Source organism: Aedes aegypti, chromosome 1, assembly GCF_002204515.2.
Source record: "Aedes aegypti strain LVP_AGWG chromosome 1, AaegL5.0 Primary Assembly, whole genome shotgun sequence".
NCBI lineage: Eukaryota > Metazoa > Arthropoda > Insecta > Diptera > Culicidae > Aedes > Aedes aegypti.
Window position 1 is genome coordinate 184,594,519 of NC_035107.1, and position 21,126 is coordinate 184,615,644.

General features: G+C 35.9%; 1 protein-coding gene across 2 annotated transcripts in view; it reads left to right on the plus strand.

Moving 5' to 3' along the window:
* LOC5567409 (protein Skeletor, isoforms B/C) overlaps window positions 1–21,126 on the plus strand; it is a 192,223-nt gene that overhangs the window by 148,573 nt on the left and 22,524 nt on the right. For both annotated transcript variants that reach the window (XM_021854934.1, XM_021854927.1), the window contains exon 4: window positions 2,841–2,952. In XM_021854934.1, the coding sequence (XP_021710626.1) occupies window positions 2,841–2,952 (112 nt within the window). The remainder of the gene's footprint in view (window positions 1–2,840; window positions 2,953–21,126) is intronic.

A 21,126-nucleotide genomic window follows, 5' to 3' on the forward strand; every position in this document is an offset into this window, starting at 1 on the left:
TTAGAATATTCACCGGGAAATTTGGAAACAAACGAGCGTGAACGGAGCTGTCATTTTGTATGGAATATTCCATAGCGTTTTTCAATAGCCTAGTTGATGGCAAGACGAAGTTTGCCGGGACCACTAGTATCATCGACGAAAGAATGCCCGACGATCGTCAATCCAAAATCGTCAACGAACAACTTTGTCTTCATTCCGTTCGCTCCCCTTTCTCAAACGAAGGAGGCGTTTATTGTATATTCGCTTGCTTTGCACAAAACGGCGAATGCCATCTCAGAATTGCTTGTATTGGCGATTCAACCCATACTCCTCAAGCTTCAAAAACAGCTCTGTTGGTAAGCGCGTGACGGTAACGATTCAGAGATCGTTTGTTCAATTCCGTTCACGTTTTGGCTCTTAACCTATCGACGCCACGGTTCATATTTTTAGTCGGCTCAGTGCTCCCGAACGAAGATTCGACCCTAACGAAGGAGGCTTATTTGTTCGTCATGACGCCGAGCCTTTGTGGCAAACCACTGCAGCAAATCGTCATCCAACGCTGGTTGAGTGACGATGACAATTATTTTTTTAGTTTCGTCGACGACATTTTCCATTTGACGGTGACGATTGTCTATCCTGGTTTCACATAAGCATTCAAAAGCAAGTTGAAACGACAATTTTTGCATGAAAATATTTACATCTACAATTCTAACTATTAGAACACCAAGAACTCACAGAACAGCATATGAACGAAAAAAGGTTTTTAACGGCCTTTTCCTCCAGTCATTACATTAACATTAAGAATAGCCAACGATTTAAAGAAGAGGGAATGTATGATGAAAATATTAAGAGCAATAATGACATTAATTATTGAATGAGCATGTCTCGAAAGAACAGCTTATTTATAAAAGAAAAAAATATTCTGATTGAAACAATAATGTTGTCAACAATATAACTATAAAGAACAGCCTTCAACTGAAAGAAGGGATAAACACTGATGAAACATTTGCCGTTTGTATATGTACAACCAAACTCAAAAGATGAGCAGCAAGTCATGTACAGCATCGTTCTTATTCTTGGCAGTACACCCCCAATACAAATGTAGTGTTCTAGCAGCACTTTCAGCTTTATTAATAAAAAGTTTATTTTGCGAAAGTAGACATTTTGCATTCTTATTGGTACATGATACACGAGCACGATTATACTTTTTGACCAAAGAAGTGAAGAAAAGAAAACGATCCCGGGTCGACTAGGAAATGAACTAAGATACCTTCAGCATGGTTTATGAAGGACAACCAAGACAACCGCATTTAAAAGGACACACTTTTGGTCTTTTGAAGCCCTTCACAATTATGAAAAAGTCAGCTCACTTTTTACATGAACGATTTCAATCTCAATTTCAAAATTTATGCCTATCGACCATTATGCCAAACATCCATTATGCTTATCGTATTTATGCCTCCCCCCCTGTTCATTTTACCCACAGTTCCCCCAAACATTGACATGGTTAATATTTTTCTTCTAATCAATTTTATTCAGATTTCAAAAATGTTTTTTTTTTTCTGTAGGCCGTGGGACATTTGTAAAACCTTGAAAGGTGTCACGACTCAAAAAAGGTTGAGAATCACTGTTGTATTGTTCTTGTTATACAGGGAGGTGGCATGAGCCAATATTCAACAAACCCAACTTCAATTCATCATGGCGCCCGGTGTTCTTGTTTTGATTATTTTGGGAGGGACAAAACATATGTTTTTATGGGTAGGAGACATCAATGATACCTCGCTGAAAAGCGTCATCAAATACGACGATTCAATGCGATATGTTTAATTGCCAGAATCTAGCGCTAGCAGCGTATGAGCCGTATACTCGAAAATCAGGAGCAAGGTTAGGGCAAACCGACCAGAAAGTGCGTACCGTAATCCGGGGTAACATTGATCATTTTTCTGAATGTTTCTTCAATTTTTCGATTGAAAATGCAAATGTTGCAGGTTTTATATTTTTAAAACAAGTACTGCCACCCATAGCTCGAGACTATATACTGTATTTTGTTTATCGAAAGATTTAAACATGTTATAAAAAATGTTTTAGGCGATTTTTTGATTTAGTTGATATGGGGTAACATTGATCACCTATATAATCAACGTTCGGTAATACTGAAAATGTCGTTACTTACTTAAATCATTGCCCCTGAAGCCGAATATGAAGGGCAAACGCTTACAAGTCATTTACTTATTGAGTTATTTTAAAATCAAAAACACCTCGAACAGCGGAATACGCCTAAAGGTAGGCAATTTCCTAAGGAAATTTTACATTCCTAATAGTAATTCGGTAATGTTGCCTAATTGAGTATACTTATAAACGTTTTGACAACGGAATCGTTTTCGGCGATATCATTTTTAGTAAGAACCACATTTTGCTTGCTTATATCGTTTGCAGAACTTATGTGAGACATGAATCTTCCGTAGTGTCATCCTTAACCATTTAAATCATTATTTCGAAAAGTTGACAAATTTACGCATCAGGTAAACGCATTTTTCACAAAAATATCAACTTTTATTAGCTCATGAATATAAGAAAGAGAAGCACCATTCATGATTCGGAAATGTTTCATCAGTTAATGATAATACGAACTTTTGATGAGGTGAGTCATTCCGATCAATGTTACCCCGCTGATCAATGATACCCCAGATTACGGTACCAAAACGCGAAGTACCAAAACGATGTGAGGAACAGCCGAAATGTATGCAGGATGACAGCCGTGTCAGTCCCCTGCACTTATACTCCGATCCGATTTTTTATCCGATATGATTATTATAAGCCAATATGTTATTAATCATTACTATATTTTTTTATTTTTGCAGAGAGCCCCCATCACTAGGAAGGCACGAAAATTCAGATATTATCCTGAAGTTACCAATGGGCAAACGCATTCGTGACATCCGTTGGTTGTCGGTTTGGTGCAGACGATTCACGGTAAGATTCTAAAAATCGTATACCTAATATTAAATTCATAAAATATTTAGCCAACGGTGAAAACCGATGTGGTTGTCATTCGAAACCGTCAGGAAACAATTTTTTATCCTAATGAGTGCGGAGTTTAAGCTATGAATTGGTAAGGCTTTATAATTTTGCACGGTTGATTTAAGGTGAAACATCTCGAAATCCAAAGATGGCCGTCACAATGGCCGACTTGTGACCCTACTCGCGTTTTCAAAGGCACAAAACTGGAGAAATAATAGGCAAACTTTCCTGATCTTCTTATTTTAAGCTTTCTACTAGTGCACAAAGCCAAAATAAAAAGCGCACTGTTGACGGATGCTTTCTTCGCGAGATTTGTGCCTTTGAAGTGCTAGTGCAATCTTAGAAGTTGATTCCAAACTGTTTCACCTTAATTGATCAAGATTTTTTTGAGTGACTTGCTTACATACACTATCGAGCAAAAGTTTGAGGTCACTCTCACAAAGATAAAGTTTTTTTTTCCAAATAGCCGTAGCGGTAAACGCGCATCTATTCAGCAAGAACAAGCTGAGGATCGTGGGTTAGAATCCCACCGGTCGCGGATCTTTACGGACTGGAAATTTTCACGACTTGTCAGGGCATTAAGTATCTTTTTCCTAGTAGGGACGTAACGCCAGAAAAAAGATGAATCATTTTAAAAATGACAAGATTTGACGAACAAATTTAGTGTGTATTTTAAGCCAAATTAATAAATTCTCATAACCAAACAAGTGTATTTCGAGGAACACACGATCCTTTGTTGTTGCAAAACGGAGACAAAACAACCTTTTTCTCAGCATACAATTATTTGTACCTAAAGCCGTTCCAGTAAAATAAAATCATTTCCAAAAATATCCCGATGGGAGCTTTTCATCTCAGTGGTTTTGCGGTTGTCCCTGGCCGGGTGCACCCGAGCAACACACATAATCTGATCACAGAGAACTTACCTCCTTTTCCCCATCCCAACCGCCTAACATAAAGTAGAATATAAATGTCTAAAAACAGCAGAACAGATAAATAAATGCTACGGGACCTTCCATAGGTTTGCAGTAGCATCCGTAGCTGTTGAACATGCAAAGCAAAAAATAAGCAACAAACTTCTTATTCTTTAGATATTTATTGTTTTTTTTAGTATTTTTAGACAAATAACAAATTTTACCATGATAGTATATTTTGTTTATGATTATTTATTGCATTACTCTCAAGGATAATAGACCAGTGAAGATTTTCACTATGATTGTATGTTTTGCAATTGATGCAATATTTAATGTCATAAATTAATAACATAATAATAGTTAAACTAGATATGATTGCAAAATTTGTCCTTATTTCATCATTATTTTGTTATTCATCTCTTCACGGGTATTTAGACTATTGACCCATTTCGCGCCAAATCGTATTCCGAGTTGACAGCACCCTCTCAGATTTCAATGAAATATTGTGGATTTGTGGCCAACTTTGCACACTTAGTTTTTTTTTTCTCCAAAATTTATATGGACTGTCGTTTGGAACGGGCCAAACTTTTTTACCCGATTTTTTTTCAATATGATGTTATCGAGAAATGATAACTCCTACAAAAAAGTGATGTAGTTATTTTCTAAATTTTTGAATGAACATTCTTATTTGTGTTCTAAAAAACCTAATGTTGATTTAAAAATATGGCCATTTTTGTTTTAATGACAATTTGTTTCAAGATAGGCAATTATGTTTACTACCAACCGCCCATACAACGCGAGATGGGCACTTTTCAAAAAAAAAAGTTTTGTAACAAAAACTTTTTCTTATGTTAAATTTAAAAATATAATAGTGTGCCATTTTCAAACAAAACTAAACAAGTGAAAGTCACAATCATCACAAAATTCAATAAAGCTTAATAAGCGAGTAAATTTTGTCTAATCAGTTTACTTCAAATATCTCCCTAAAGAATTTCGAAATATCTCCGGATCCAGATGACCAATGATCAAAGTCGACACGAATTCCCAAAGTAAAAGATTTTGTTAAACTTGTGGAAAAATGGTGCAAAGATATTGATAAACAGAAAATATATGGTTGTTTAAATATTTTTTGTTGTAAAAAAATGATGCTGCTAGTCGACGGGTTAATTAATAAACAAATAAACAAACTCTTCAATTACAAGGTAAATTGATATGATTAACTCACAGAGTTCAATCTAGAAACGATACTCAAAATAATGCAGAACAGTGCTCCACAAAATCACAAATGGCTCACCTATTTCTATAATTGATTGACTTAAATCACTCGACTACCCACTATAAGAAATGTTTACTACCACGCTCCGCATCCTTGCACAGCCGGGTACAAAATGTTGGAATTTATCATTCCCACAAATCGTGGGCATTCTCTGGGAGGCGCAGACGCAATGGGGTGTACCGAGGAAAATAGTGTCGTCCTTTTTCCTTTGCTCACCCCTTCCATCCTCGCACCCGGAAAACGAAACAGGGTAGAAAAGCGGCAAGAGAAAATTTGAATCGTTATCAAAGAACGACTCTTTTGGTCACGCTCGCTACATTAGCTACTCCACCGGCGGACAATAAAGTCGAGCACTAAATGTTCTTCTCACGTCACATTGAAAGTTGTGAAAGAACTTTGTCTTCCCTGCCATGGTAGCCGGTATTAAAAGAGAACAAACGGGCTGCTTCTAGAGAAAAAGAGCGCAATTTGCCATGATTTCTCTTTTGTGTTTAGTGTGTGTGGTATGACGACCGATAACATGCTTAGGGAAATTGGGATGGAATGCGCCGCCACTGAGGAAATGCCGGGAAAACTCACCATCAGAATACGGACACTGTATTATCTCGCATGCTACAAATAGATTGGGGACGGTGGGGAGTTACTGACCATCTCTATAATTCTTAAACTAAGAATGAAAATATTAATACAGTCAGGTCTCCTTCTTCTTCTTCATCTTCTTCTTCTTGGCATTAACGTCCTCACTGGGACAGAGTCTGCTTCTCAGCATAGTGTTCGTAAGAGCACTTTCCACAGTTATTAACTGAGAGCATTCTTTGCCAAAGTTGCTATTGTCGCATTCGTATATCGTGTGGCTGCTACCATTATACTCTATGCCCAGGGAAGTCAAGGAAATTTCCTTTAAGAATAGATCCTCGATCGACCGGGAATCGAACCCAGACACCTTCAACATGGCTTTGCTTTGTAGCCGCAGACTATAACCACTCGGCTAAGTAAAGAAGGCCCCAGACAGAGACAGGTCTCCTATTAGACACTTGGGTGGGAGGCATAATAGGAGACCCAGGGCTTATGGGATTTCATCACTTTGGGGGTGTTGTTGAATATCTCGATTGCCAAAAGAGATACCACAGTACTGTCTTCGGCGAAGTTTCAGTGCTAAGTACGATCTATCTTTAGGAGTTGTGGATCGTCCTTTTAGTTGAGATCTTGGTCAATAGGGGCGCTTTTCCTGATTTACACTATATGAACCATGAGGGATAAGAATGCAACATTTTGTAATTTTGTTTAATAGTTTTAATAGTTTTATTATTAGAAAATACGTAAACCTTTTACATTTTATGCTTAGGTGAGGTCAAGGAGAAACAAATGTTTAACTTTAGGAAAATCTTGAACAATATCAAATTACATTGGTGTCTTAAAAGGAATGTTTGTTAGGTTACAAAGACTGTTTAAAACTATGCACTGTAGGTTTCATCCGCGTCTCCAGGGGAAGGTTGTTCCAGAGGCAGACTCCATGTACTAATACACTTCGTCTCAGTTGAGTTGAATGGGGTGGTACGACGAACGACCGGCTGCGTTGCATTTGACCTTGCTGTAGGTGCTGCAGGATGTATTGCGGTAGTTCTCGGAGGTATCCCTTTCGAAGGTAGCAGCAGATTCGGTAGATATAGTTGTCTGGAAGATCTCGACCAAACACACAGTTCCTCCTACCTACTGTAGTATCTCGGGATCGCAATCTATATACAAAACGGATTGTTGATTTGAAACATCGATGCAGTCGGTTCCTTAGGGCTGCGTTCAATCCGGGATAATAGATCACATCTGCGTAGGTGAAAAACGGTACAACGGTTGTTGGTGTCTTCGGAAGAGTTGTTCAGTAGTTCAAGGGCGGACATTATTGAAGCCGAATGTTTAGAAATTTTGCCACTAGGCGGCGCTAATGAGCATGGAATTCTTTCTTTGCGGATAGCTCAGTAGACTGACCACTTAGAAAGATGGCGTCTTCGGCAAAGTTGTTCAGTAGCACAAGGGCTAACATTACTTAAGCCAAAAAATTCGAGTCTTTGCCACCAGGCGGCTAGTGAGAATGGAATATTTGTATTGCGAATAGCTCAGTAGCCAGACCACACACTTCGAAAAAATCGTGTAATTTTGTGTCATATAAGACCGACATATTAAAGCGAGTCAAATGACACAAAATTGGGGTTGAACTTATTTTTACACGAGGCCACATCAAACAGATTTGTAAAATTACTCGGTTATAATTCGTTCTTGTAATTTTACCCGTATACGTATTTTCGTTGTCAACATAACCTCAATCAACAATCTTTGATATCCTAGTAGGAAAAAAAACAATGAAACGTCGATATTTCTTCCGATCCGAAATAGTGCGCTGTATAGAGAATACCTTTGCGAAAACATCGCATAATCTCCACACTGTATATCATGTATATAGTAAGTGAAACTATATCTCATATCTATATTTTCGGCTTCCAGATCACTATACACCAAGACAATATACTGCCATCTTAACACCCATCCCTTGATCGTCACAAGTCCAGTTTATTCGGTGGTAGTTCCAATGAATATTTGTTTCTGTGTTCGATGCTTCCATATTACGATATTGTTGAGTTCTGTTGTTTCGATGGTAGCAAGGAAAAATAATTCAATTACGAGGAATGTAATGATTTCGTCTGACTTCAAAACATGGATGACGTTTGAGATCACCGGAGCTAACTTGGTTGTATCAACGTTCTTGTAAATTTACAAGATTTATGCCTCAAAAATGAGTTCAGCATTTGAATATTGCGATAATGTGTCGGAAATGTTCTAATGCTGATTTGACAAAGTTGATAATTGCGTTTCTTTATCATATAACGTAAAATTGAATCAGATTTCAATTTGCGTCATGGTTCATTAAGTCAGATCTTGCCAATGTGTCACTGTCAAAATTGAGATTTTTTTAGTGTGCACTTAGAAAGATGGCGTCTTTGGCAAAGTTGTTGAGTATCACAAGAGCTAACATTAAGGTACCGTGGGGCAAGTGGGTAATGGATTTCGCATAGGTGGGATTCTTCCAATCCTACACTGTTAAAAATAATGAAGATTACACGTCATGTAAACTTCGTTTATGCGATGTAAACATGACGTCATGTAAATTTAGGTCTGAAATCATGTAAAAATGTGTAATATGTCATGTAACCACTCAGGATTCTGCTGGATTACATGATATATAATTGAAGTTTACATGACATATCATGTAAATATCCATGATATTCCACGCTCCAATTATGTGCATTATATATCCCAGAAATTTACACGTTTCGTTCGAACTGTGTAGAGACTTTAAATTAAAACAAATAAGGTCGTGTATATTTTTTAGCTTGACTCCCTCACAAATGTACGCAGCATGCTGGTATTTATTTTTATGTGAAATTAAAGAAAAACGTACAGGAAAAGTTTTTGAAAAACGTGTTCTTACTTTTCACTTGCTCTACAAGTGGGGCATTTACTAACTAAACTAACAGTCATATTCACGATTTCTATTACCTTCAACATCTGTTACGGCGTCCCAAAGAACAATAACATAAGTAACATGTAATCAAAGAAAATTTTATTCTTGTTACTTGAATTTTCTTCTGTTTAGTTATGTTTGTTGAAATGATTCGACAACATTATAACTGCAACATTTCCAATGTTAGTTCTTACATCATGGGACAGCGATTACATTTCTGCTATGTAGCATTTCCACCGCTCGTTATTTATTAAGAAAATCGGATATGACGTCGGATAACTCTTCGGGAGAAATCAAACGGAATCCTTCAATAAAGTATTTTTCTGTGGATACACCTATACCCCATTTTTTATGTTTTGAACTAGCTTTACATAGACATTCCACGTGATTTCCGTGCGTTATCTTATATTGGAACTTTTCAACCAACGTCTTCCTTTTAATTGGCTGTCCGAAGTAAACTTATTAATATTGTAATATTTGGTAGCCTTTTTTTTAGAAAAATTCCATGATTTGGCCATGATAATAGCTTTTAACGCTTTGAGTATAGTGTTTCTTGAATTATCAGCACGTTCTGTTGTTCTATGATAATTGCGAACCTTGTATACTTAAGTTGAATTCTAGCCAAAACACAAATTTAATCTCTAATGAGAAACTTTTCACTTGCCCCACGTGATTAGAAAATTGACGGTGTTTCAATTTAGTTATTTTTAGGTATATGTCGAATTAATTCTAAAACTTTTTTTATTGCAGTTTAAAACTGTCAGAGGAGACAACTTAGAAGTGGTACAGAAAATTATTTTCCGCAACTTTTTTTCCGCTGAAAATATTAAAATAAGATTGCACGCTGCCAACTGGTTACGGAGTTATAGTTGACAGCTTAACAATCTTTCGCTCTATTATGCAATAATGGCTGAAAAATATCAGAAATGTCTTGCCTAACGTAATGTTCTCAATGGCCTCAAAGGTTCACTCATAAGTTTAAAACGTTAATTCACATATTCAGTTAAATATACCAATTATTTTCACTTACCCCATTTACCCACTTGCCCCGCGGTACCTTATATAAGTTAAAAAATTCGAGATTTTGCCACCAGGTGGCGTTAGTGAGCATTGAATTTTTGTTTTGCGGATAATTCAGTAACCTGACCACTCAAAACGGGGTTGGTGGTCCAATGGCTACCGCTTCTGTTTCATAAGCAGAAGGTCATGGGTTCAACCCAAGGCCCGTCCCTTCCCTCGTACTTTGTAGTTAAATCTTTCACTTGCTTCTATCTTCCACTCTTAACCCGTAAAGTGGCAGGATGGACCTTAGTTCACAAAAATGCTTCAATATCAGTCAATAGTAATCCGAATCCAATTATTTAACAAGTTATGGAAAGGGGTTTAGTGTAAAACATTTAGGGGGTGACCCATCCCTCCATACTCCTCTCCGCTTCTGTTTGACTTGAAAACTCTTGGTTTTTTAGTGTTTTTCTATAGCAATTTTACTAAACATCATGAAAACAAAAATGCCAAGCAGGTTTTTGGTCTCCAAACTGGTCAAAATGACGAAATTAGCCTAACGTAAGCACTCTGGACCATTATGGTCCTCCCGGAAGAGGACACTGGTGAATCCGAATTTATATTGGAGTGTTCATGTGAAAATGGCTGTATTTCAGTCATATACGAATCAAATCGAATTCTGTAGCCAGCATTCGGCAGCAAACCCTTAGGCCTTTGTTTTTGGTGACGCTGGAAGTTGACGCATCTCCTGAAATTTGTGTGATTTCTATGCAAAACTATAGAAATTTCGCTTGCCTTCACAAAGAGCGTGTTCCAAACCAGTTTATATCTGCCACATATATCGCAATGATGAAAAAATGCTTCCTGGCTTACAATGGCCTGTCTAACCCTTCTAGAACTAATCTAGGCAGCATTGAAATTGGATTTTTTAGAAGGGCTGTTATGGACCGATGCACAAGTTCACTATTTGACGTTTTAGCGGGGCCGTGTTATTTATGTGACCATAGCAACCAGTGAATTCGGCACCGCTCAAACGTCAAATTAGTGAACTCGTGCATCGGTCCATAGATGGCTATATATTGGTCATGAGTCATCTGAGTTCATTTATCCAAAAAGTATTTGACAGGTGCGTCGTAAGTCTACTTTTGGAAGAACGCGAGTCAATAGGAAGTATCACATCTATTGGGGAATCTGTGATTTCAAATGAGTGGGGATCCTGAGATTTTGAAGAGATTACCAAGAATTATCTAGAAGCTTTTAGGGTTACTGTACGAATTTATGAACATCAGTGGATATTCTTGAAACCCGAAATCCTGGGATTTCAATAGGAATACTTCTTGAATGCATGTTCCAGGATATTTTTCGATTCCGGCAAGAAAATGTTAGTGTTAGTGGGATTTAGGGATTCTAGTGTTATGATACATTTTCTATTTTTTTTATGTTGGACCCCAATTGATGATCAGAAATCCTGGAGCTCTAAGCCTCCGGTTTGAATTTTGGGATTGCAATGGGAGTTCTAAATTATCAAAACTTCTGATCAGTTGAAATTACAGTGGTAGTTCTAGTTTTATTGTTGGTATACAAGAATTTTGGCCAGAATGCTCAAGTTTTATAGTTTCTTTGGATTTCTGTAGGAATTCTGAAATACCTATGAGAAATTTTCAATTTCGATGAGCCCTAAGATGTATTGAAGAGAAATTACGGGAGGCAGCGTTGAGTTCCGGTTGGAACCTATGATTTCAATGACATTTCCCCTGAGATGTCGGTAAGAGCTGTGGTTTTCGAGAATTTTTACATTCCAAAAATTTCAATTTCTACTCAAAAATGTTCACTTGACTTCTAAAGGTAAATTCATGTTAAAAAAAAAACTACATGTCGTAGCCTTGAGTTTTTATTTACAGACGAACACTGCCGTTATACGCATAATTGTCCCATGTTCCAAAATATGCAATCGAGAAAAACGCGTTTAAAGATTTTAACACATTTAGGCCTCGTATTGACCAGGTGTGTGGTAAATTGAATTGAAATCTTTTCAATAGTATAAAAAATAGCGTGTTTATTAGAGTCAAGAGTTTGTATTATGGGAATAAAGTAAATTTAGCTACGAAATTCTAAGTGGGATTGTTATGCCTAGAAATACGGGGTTTTTGGTGAATTTCTACGCATAACAGTCCCACTGATAGTAGTGACCAATTATGTGCTAAGCATACTGCTGTGGATAACCGTTCTTACGTATAGATTGTACCGAATGTAGAGGACGTATATCATCAAGACTATGTTAAGGCACCTAATGAAGGCTCAAGTGACATGTGCCAAACGGAGCCATGTGTGGGGAAGTGAAAAAAAAAACGATTTTACAGTTTGGGATGGAAAGTAAAGTTTTCTGTATGTGTGATAGTGAGAAAATGTATGAGTTAGTGAAAGAAAGAGTGGATGAGTAAGTAAATGAGTTTATAAGATGTAATAAATTCCTAAATCGACTCTTCCAGCTGCACGCTTGACAGGAACTCATCTGCGAATTCAAGGTTATTCTGCCGAATAAATATTTCACTTAAAATTCATGCCACAAATCGATTTGACATTTCTTTGGACTTTGTTTGCAATACATATCATGATATTTTTGATATATCGCAAATTAAGTTTTAGAACCACCAACATATTTGCAACTTGCACCGAAGAGCCAACTATGCGGAATAACCCAGTATAGGGCCAGGTCATCCTATTCTTCTATTGACTTGACTTTGACTTCTTCTTGACTTCATCAAGTTTGATATGTCACAAGACCGCCAATATAATGGCTACTTCCTCTGGGGAACAGGATATCCAAAACAACCTGGCATGTTATCAAGTCATCCAGGAACCTTTGAATTACCCTTCATAAGCCTTGATTTGTGAATTTATGAAGTTTGATGTTGCCAGCTAGGTTTCAGAACCGACAGTTTAGAGGCCATTTCCCCCAGGAAACCGGGAATTCAGAACAATCCGACATGTGGTCAAGTCATTCAAATACATTTGAACCACCTGTAGACCTAATTTGCAAATTAATGAAAATTTATATGTCGCAAGCCAGGTTTCAGATTCACCAATATAATGGCCACTTCCACCAGTGAACCGGTATTCGGACCAACCCAGCATATGGCCAAGTCATCCAAAAATGGTCGAACTATTTTTATTTGAACTTGATTTGCTAAATCATGAAGTTGATTTGTCGCAAGCCATGGACTCGAAATTAAAGTAATTACTGATTCTTCAAGTGGGATTATTTCAGTACTCCTCGTGATAAATCCAAAATTACGGTGAATTTCTAATCGATGACGGCGGTTAAAAAAAATTGAAAAAAATTGTGATTGACCCAGAAAATTCGACTGAAATTCATTGAAAAACCGATGGGAAATAATATTATTAAATTGAAAATTTCAATCAAATTTGACGTCAGACTCGCATGAATGACGAATGCATCCCGATAATACAAACACATTAAACGGGTTGTGTTCCACATATGATGTAAAGCCAACGAAAGAAGATGTTCAAAACGATTTTTACAAACACCAGCTAATTCAAAACTCACAACTGAATATTTTGTTCAAGATTAGCGCAGTGAATTGTATAGTGTGACAGTTATGCGTAGAAATACAGTAGTAGGACAGTTATGCGTGGAAATTCAACAATGGGACAAATTGACTTGGCTTGTTTTTCATTTGCTCCATAATATTCACTTGACCTCTGCAAGTAACTTCGTATCGAACGAACTACATGGCATAGCCTTCAATTTTAATTCAAAGACAAAAAAGCTCAAGAAATACGTTTTTGTGTGGTTTTCTGGGTAACATAAACTTTAAGTGTTATCGGAAATAAATTTTTTTACTCAAATTCAAAGCTCACTTGATTTTTATAATCAACTAGTGGTCCCGGCAAACTTCGTCTTGCCATCAAGTAGGCTGTTGAAAAACGCTTCGGATCGTCCCATACAAAATGACAGTTCCGTGCACTCTCGTTTTCCCTACTTTTCCGGTAAATATCCTGGGATTTTTATACATGCAAACACGTCGGAACCCTTGAGGAACCAAACGGAGCAATTATCATTCAAATACGTTGACCCGTTCGTGAGCCTTTTCGTGACATACAAACACCACTCCATTTTTATTTATATAGATTTAACGTCGAAAAAACTATAGTTCATTGCTTTGAATTTTGAGTTACAGGCAAACGGGTCCAAAAAAATAGGGTTTTCGTAATATTTTGGGAAAAAAGAAATTTTGGGTGTAGGGTAATTCGCTAATTGTTGAACGCTACCCAAATGTTGAACGATCTGTAGAAACCATGCTAAAACAGGAAATTGAACCATTTTCAAACAGTTTCAATAAATTATACAGATTATTTTGTAAGTTAGCTGTACTATTGGACACAATAAATTTAATTAGCACATTAATTTCTTAAACGAAATATTTATTGAAAATTTGTATCGGTAGGTGAAACGAAAATTTTTGAATTCTCTTAGAAAAAAACTTAAGCTGGGGCTGCTATGAAATAAGCTGTGTAGTAAAACATACTACGTATATTGGGTTAAGCACCTATTCACGATATCAGTAAAAGTCTGCTTTAGTTATTTTCTAAACATCCGTACAATTTACTCGTACCTATTAATTACATAAAAACTTTTTCAATTGCACTTTCGTTTCACGTACATTTTCCATTTGTTGAACACTAGCATAACATGACAGTCTTGGTTTCATCGACAGTATTGCCAGATTTTTTATTTTCGTACCAAACACCTATATTGAAATGGAATATTGCATTACACAATATAGTATTGTTTATTGCTTCAAATATCTGTTGAATAATTATTATTAAAAAATCCTATAATGGTGTCTGTTGCAATGATGAAAAACGCGATTCAGTAAAGTATAATTAATTGCAACCCTGGCTATATCCTGAATCTTTCTTCGAATTTCACTATCTTCACTATGGCATCAATGCCATCACCGTTTGTTTGTTTACGTCATGATTGAAATTGCGCATCGGCTGCCGATTTATCCGGAGTATAACCTCAATCTCGCGATTGATGCTGTAATGTCGAAGGTAATGTACATTAGCAGAAGCCGTCAAAGTCTATGGAGTGCCGAAGGGGACGATCCACTTCCGTCTCAGCCCAGAGTGGTCAGGGAAAGTGGTTCGCGGACCTTACCCTATCCTCACAACCGACGAGGAGCGCGAACTTGCAAGTTGAATGAACGCGGGAGTAAAGCGGTCAACATTTAGCGACAATCGTTCAACATTAGGATAAGATGGGTTATGTATGTGTTCAACAATTGGGTGTAGAACTATATTTTTAAATATATATTTTTTTTATTTCAAAATGGACATTACAGTACCAAAAATGTAACAGGAATAATGTTAAACAATCGCCTACAGTGTTGAATGCTTTTGTAGCAACCTTTCTATCAGATTTTCCCTTAAAATCAAATAACATAAAAACGTCTATCTTAACCGTTCAACATTTGGCGATTTACCCTAATCAAAATTTTCAGTTTCTGCTCAAACATGTTCACTACGCTTAATCTTAGCCTGGCCCCCTCCAGAACAATTATGTTTCAGCATAGAGCAGCACTGCATTCTGATTTCTCATGTTTTTGGAGGATAGGGTAACGTATATAACTTGGACATGCATATAATTTGGACAGGCTAGTCGTTCCATGCTCATTCCCAATGCGATGGTGAGGAAAATATGTGCGGGAAATCATGTATTGTATTATCAATACAGTATGCTACTTATTAATGATGACCATTTTCATTTTCATTTGGCTAAATATTAAAATTGTAAATTGTATCAACAGAACATCTGTGAAACCTACGAATGCAAGAGGATGTACATTTCATGAACATACATTAAATGCAATAATAGCGAATTGGCAGAATTGGCATTCATAAAAAAGTTTAAAAGTGGCAAATATGTCTAAAATTGAAGCTAATTTCATCTAAAATCTCAACATGAGTATATCTATATAAATAAAAATGAAGTGGTGTTTGTATGTCACGAAATGGCTTGAGAACGGGTCAACAGATTAACACAAGATTTCCACTGTTGCACTCCGCAAGGGATGCGACGTGTTCGTGTGAAGAAAAAGTTCGGGAAAGTCTCCGAAATAATCGAGAAAATGGGAGAAGATGAATGTGTTATTTTGTATGCGGGAATTTCTGGACGTTTTCCAACAGCCTACTTGATGGCAAGACAAAGTTTGCCGGGACCACTAGTAAGGCATAAAAAAGGTGATGTCCAACATAGATTACGGTTTTTGTTCAGTTGATATAATTTGGCCATCTGATGAAACACATTGGAATGTCGCATGCTTTTTTCGTGGATCTGATGATAATCGCTTGCATTAAAGGAAATTATTGATTATCACTAATTTACACAACCAATAAGCGATAAAATACATAAGTCACATGTAAACTCTTATAACTTTATGGTTTGACCGTCTTTTTATGAAACAATTAACCGTAACGCGGGTAGATCACCTTTTCGAGGTGCGTTACGGGGTAAGATCTACCAAATTGTACTCTTGCTGTATCTGTTCTTGTGAATACTTATAAGTTACGGTCGGAAGAGTATAAGAGAGTAACAAGCCACTAAGACCCACCTATTTGTCCTAGATGATGAGGAGGTCGAAGTGGAAAAAGGGCTCAATCAGCATCTGAGGTTGGTTTCAACGCATGAGACAATTTCTTTCCGAGTTCAAGAGTTTATCTTTCGATATCTAGGAGGCGATTCCGAATCAGTGGAGTAGCAGAACTCTTAACTTCTGAAAGAAGCTTTTTGTTTCAAGGAATCTAAATGTCTCATGCGATGAAACCTGTTCACAGTTTCAAAAACCGACTTTGAACCTTATAAGTAGAAGCTATCATTTGATACGCTAGAGTACCGATGCATGGTCAAAATCAGTATCATTCAACCAGCTTAGTGGCCGAACCTGATTAAGGGGCGCGCTTTTGAGAGTTTAATGGTGACAAACTGTTTTCTCCAAAAGGTATAAATAGCGGTATCTTTTTCTAAAGAGGCTCTATGCAAAATGGTAAAGAATGATATTTGTATTTAAAACGACTACTTCATTATTTCTCAACAGTAATGGAGTAGAACGACATGCACTAAACAAAGGACATGGGTATACCTCAAAAGATCAAAGAAAACTGGTCGCAACGGTTCATCCCGAACAGAAACAGATATATGAAACAATTGTATGTATATTGAGATAATGCCCCTGTTCAAATTATATTTATATGAGAGTGTCCAAAATGTATATTTGGTGTCCGAAATGTATAACAGACAGGCTGCTTAAAAACGCTATTTTGGAAGCTAATGCTACAGTTTGTAAACTTTTTCTCTTCAGAAACTCAAAGTACAATGAAACATTAAGCATATAAGTAACATAACGTAATGACTTATTTGTATCTAATGCAGTTAATCGATCACCGTTTCCAGCCATATCCTTAGCCTGTCCAAAATACATAATTTACTCTACCCTGCTCGAGGTGTGTGGTGATGATGATTACTTTTATGAGAATCCACTAGGGTAAAGGCACCGGTTTTGGCCAGCCTAAGAGAAAATGTCAACCAATATTAAATGGGAAGCCGTATTTATACTACAAATGTGTCAAATTTGTAGTACAAATAGGGCATGCAAGCTTTCAATCTATATTATGTATGTATAATATCAAAACTTAGCTAAAACCATTTTTTCGCTTTGAAAATCCCGTTGGTCAATATAGGCCAACGGAACCAGTTTCGGCCATAGATTTAACCTCGGTTCCTAAATTGGCCAATTGCATTAATTTCTCATGAGAGTGGCCAAATTAGGAATGCCTTGGCCAAATTAGGTATATGGGAGTTGAAATTATAAGGAAAATGAATTGTTTTTCTTATGTTTTGAATCAATTTGGATGTAGCTGTATCATATAAATGTGATCTATTGTAGCTCTATAATATGAATGTAATCTACTGAACACAAAAGGTTTCATGTTGATTGGATATGTAAAACGGTGTATAATCCGCTATGGCTACAACTGGCGTATGGTCAAAACCGGTGCTTCTACCCCAAATAAATCCATACATTTACTTCAACTCGTATAATGTCCGAAAACAATAATTGAAAAAATAGAAAAAGTTACTACAGGAATTTCTCAGACAATACATAGCGCGAATTCTTGTCGAAAAACAAGGTTAACTTTCAAGGAATTTCGGCATGGTCAAGTTTTCTTCAAATGAATGGTGGAAATTTAACATGGAAAAAATGTAACAAAATCGACCATAGTGACCATAGCTCTCTTTGATTTTGACTCAATTTTTTAAGTAGTTTTGCATGAATAAATTTATTGCTTGAACTATATTTTTTCAAGAAAGATTATTATTTCCAAAAAGCAACGTTTTAAAGAATCTAGAAAAGGTAAATTATACAAGTTTTGAAAAATCACAGAATTTTTATGCGTATGGTTTCTTATTCCTGAAAGTCCATCAGGAATTCCTCAACAAATTTTCAAAGTAATGCAAAAGTTTCCACTAAGATTTAAATTAGAATCTTACATTTTCGCGTTAAACTTCTACAGTACTACGTAATAGTCGATAAAAAACCCTTAAAATAGTTTGTTTGGAATTTCTAGAGGTAGGAAAAATGGGTTCTACATTTATATGTTCACCATAGTATCATGAATCTTCAGAGTTCATACTAAATATTATATAAGATTCTAGTTCAAATACATTCAGTAAAAATTCCATACGTTTTAACACGGATCATTTTCTATCATAAAAGACTTTTTTGGGGCCCAGTTAGCCGTAGCGGTAAACGCACAGCTATTCAGCAAGACCAAGCTGAGGGTCGTGGGTTCGAAACCCACCGGTCGAGGATCTTTTCGGGTTGGAAATTGCTAAGAAGCAAGCTCTGTCCCAGTGGGGACGTAATGCCAGACAAAAGAAGAAAACACGTCAAGAAAGAACAAGATTTTATGTAGTAAATCCTACAAGAACCAATTAAGCTTTTCTGTGAGGTACATTGTTAACACGTTTCAGAAATTCTTAAATTTTACTACAGTAATTCAGTGATTTTTTTCCGAATTATATTTAAGCTGCAATTATTCAAAAAACTTACCAACAAAGTGATTTCAAACCTTTCGTTTCTTTAGAAATCTGATATGGAATGATTCATAGAGGAATTTATAAAGCAATCCCTAAAAAATATTAGGTTATTCCAGAAGTAGTTTTTGAACCAAAAAATGGAGTGTTTTTTAATTTTTATATATTTTCTTTTTATGAAAGAGTCCTGAGATTTACAATCGCAATAAAAAATAGTTTTTTCTAGAACCTGAAAGAATACTTGATGGAACTCCTGGAGATTTTTTTTAAGAAGTTTAGGAATGAATTGCAAGTGCTTAGTGAATCTGGTAAATTAAAATCCCAAAAGAAAAAAACTCTGGAAAATGCTTAAATGAATCTTTGCTATTTTTTAGAAGAATCAACGAGAAACAATAATATAATTCTCTAAGAAATCTCTAAACAAATTACTCGGGAATTTTTGATTATTTTTATAGTTAGGTATTTTCTTAAAAAGAAAAATAAAAATTCTCGAGAGACTTCCAAAGGAATGCGAGATGTTGCACCTTGATTTTAGATAAATCAAAGAAATAATTATCTTTGAAAAAATACAAATTTATTGCGGAGAGCTTCTCTGAGTAATCATGAATAACATTTCCCAATTAAATTCTTTTAAATTGCTCATAAAATTTTTGTGGATTATTGCTAGTAATCCTTAAAGATTCAATTAATATTTTTGGAGGATGTCTGGATAATTTTGCTACGATTTTTTCAAACAATTCTATAGAGAAACGTTAGAAAGAAATTCAAAAGCAAAGTTGGAAAACTGTAGGCGAACTCTCTGAAGAATTCGTGGAATGAATCCTTGCTTGGTGATTGTGAAGTCATTTTTGGTGAGAATCCTATATTTGTTGTTCTATATTTTGGAGAAATCCTTGAAAATCAAAACAAAATATTAATGAACACAGGAGGATACTTTAAACTAACAATTCGAATTTATATGTAATGTGTACCTAGAGGACCTTCCAGGAAAAAATATTAATAGAATTTGTATTGTATTCTCAAGCGGAATTCTTCAAACAATTTTTAAGCAGTTCGATAGAAAAAGCACTTCTTATACCTGAAAAGATCAAAGAAGAAACACAAAAGACAATCCACAAAACACAAAAAGATTTTTGACTGGATACAATACGTTTATGCTGGAACCATACCTGCTACTCAGCTTAAAACAGGTTAGTAAATAGGAATTATCTTTTATAATACGTTTTTCATAACAGAATAATTTTTCGACATATCTTCAAATTCAGGAATAAAGAATAAATAAATTCAATTAATGAGAAAAAAAAAGAAACGTTTTTTTAACGTTATGCATAGTTGTTCATAGAATGAAGTTCATAGATTGCGCATTAGGGAATCAGTAAGTGTTGTGATGGTATCTGTAGTTTTAATGTAAAGCATTGCTAAAAGCACATTTAATTGGAAAGAAAATCTCAAGTTTTTGAGCTAAAAAATATCCTTGATTTTTTGAGCCATTTTAACTATCGCCCAACATACATGTAGAAAATAGCGAAACTGAACAGGTGGGAAGCACCTTGAGTGAATGCGTCCTTATGTTAACGTAATGCCGATACTTAGGTGTATCATTTCAAGGTCAAAAAAAATCTGGCGGCCATCTTGAATTTCGACGCCATCTTGGTTTTTAGCAGATGAAACCGTTGAAAGGAACAATCAGATTTTGTCTTTCTTATCTTATCTCAGCTATTAAACTGATCGTTCATTGCTATCAACGGTTTGAGACCAAATAAATGAAAGAACTTGAACCAAATAAATGAACTCAACTTGAAGATATGTTGAAGAGTTATTCTGGTACCAAATAAGCGTTATAAAAGAAAATTCGTTTCAATAACCTGTTTTATAGCTGAGAGGCAGGCTCTGTTCCAGTATGGACATAACGCCGGGAAAAAGCATTAAAATTCAACATGATGACTCAACATTGTTGAGTGCTAACAAGGTGAATATTCATTCTACTAGGGAAAGTGTACCAGTTATGGCAATAGTGGTTCCCTATTTGACCATATGCAAAATTTGTATAACTTTTACATTTTTAATCTTTTTGAATGTTTTAACATCGAGATTTATCCTTTATTTTACTGCTAAAACACAACAGATTTTTTTTTAAAGTGAAGGCGTTCAAAATATCACGTATGGCGAAATAGGGAACCACTATGGCCATAACTGGTACACCTACCCTACTTAAAACCAAAACAGTGTCGAAATTCAAAATGACCGTCAATTTTTTTCATTCAACATACTACTTTTATTTTTTATTTGATTCGAACAAAAC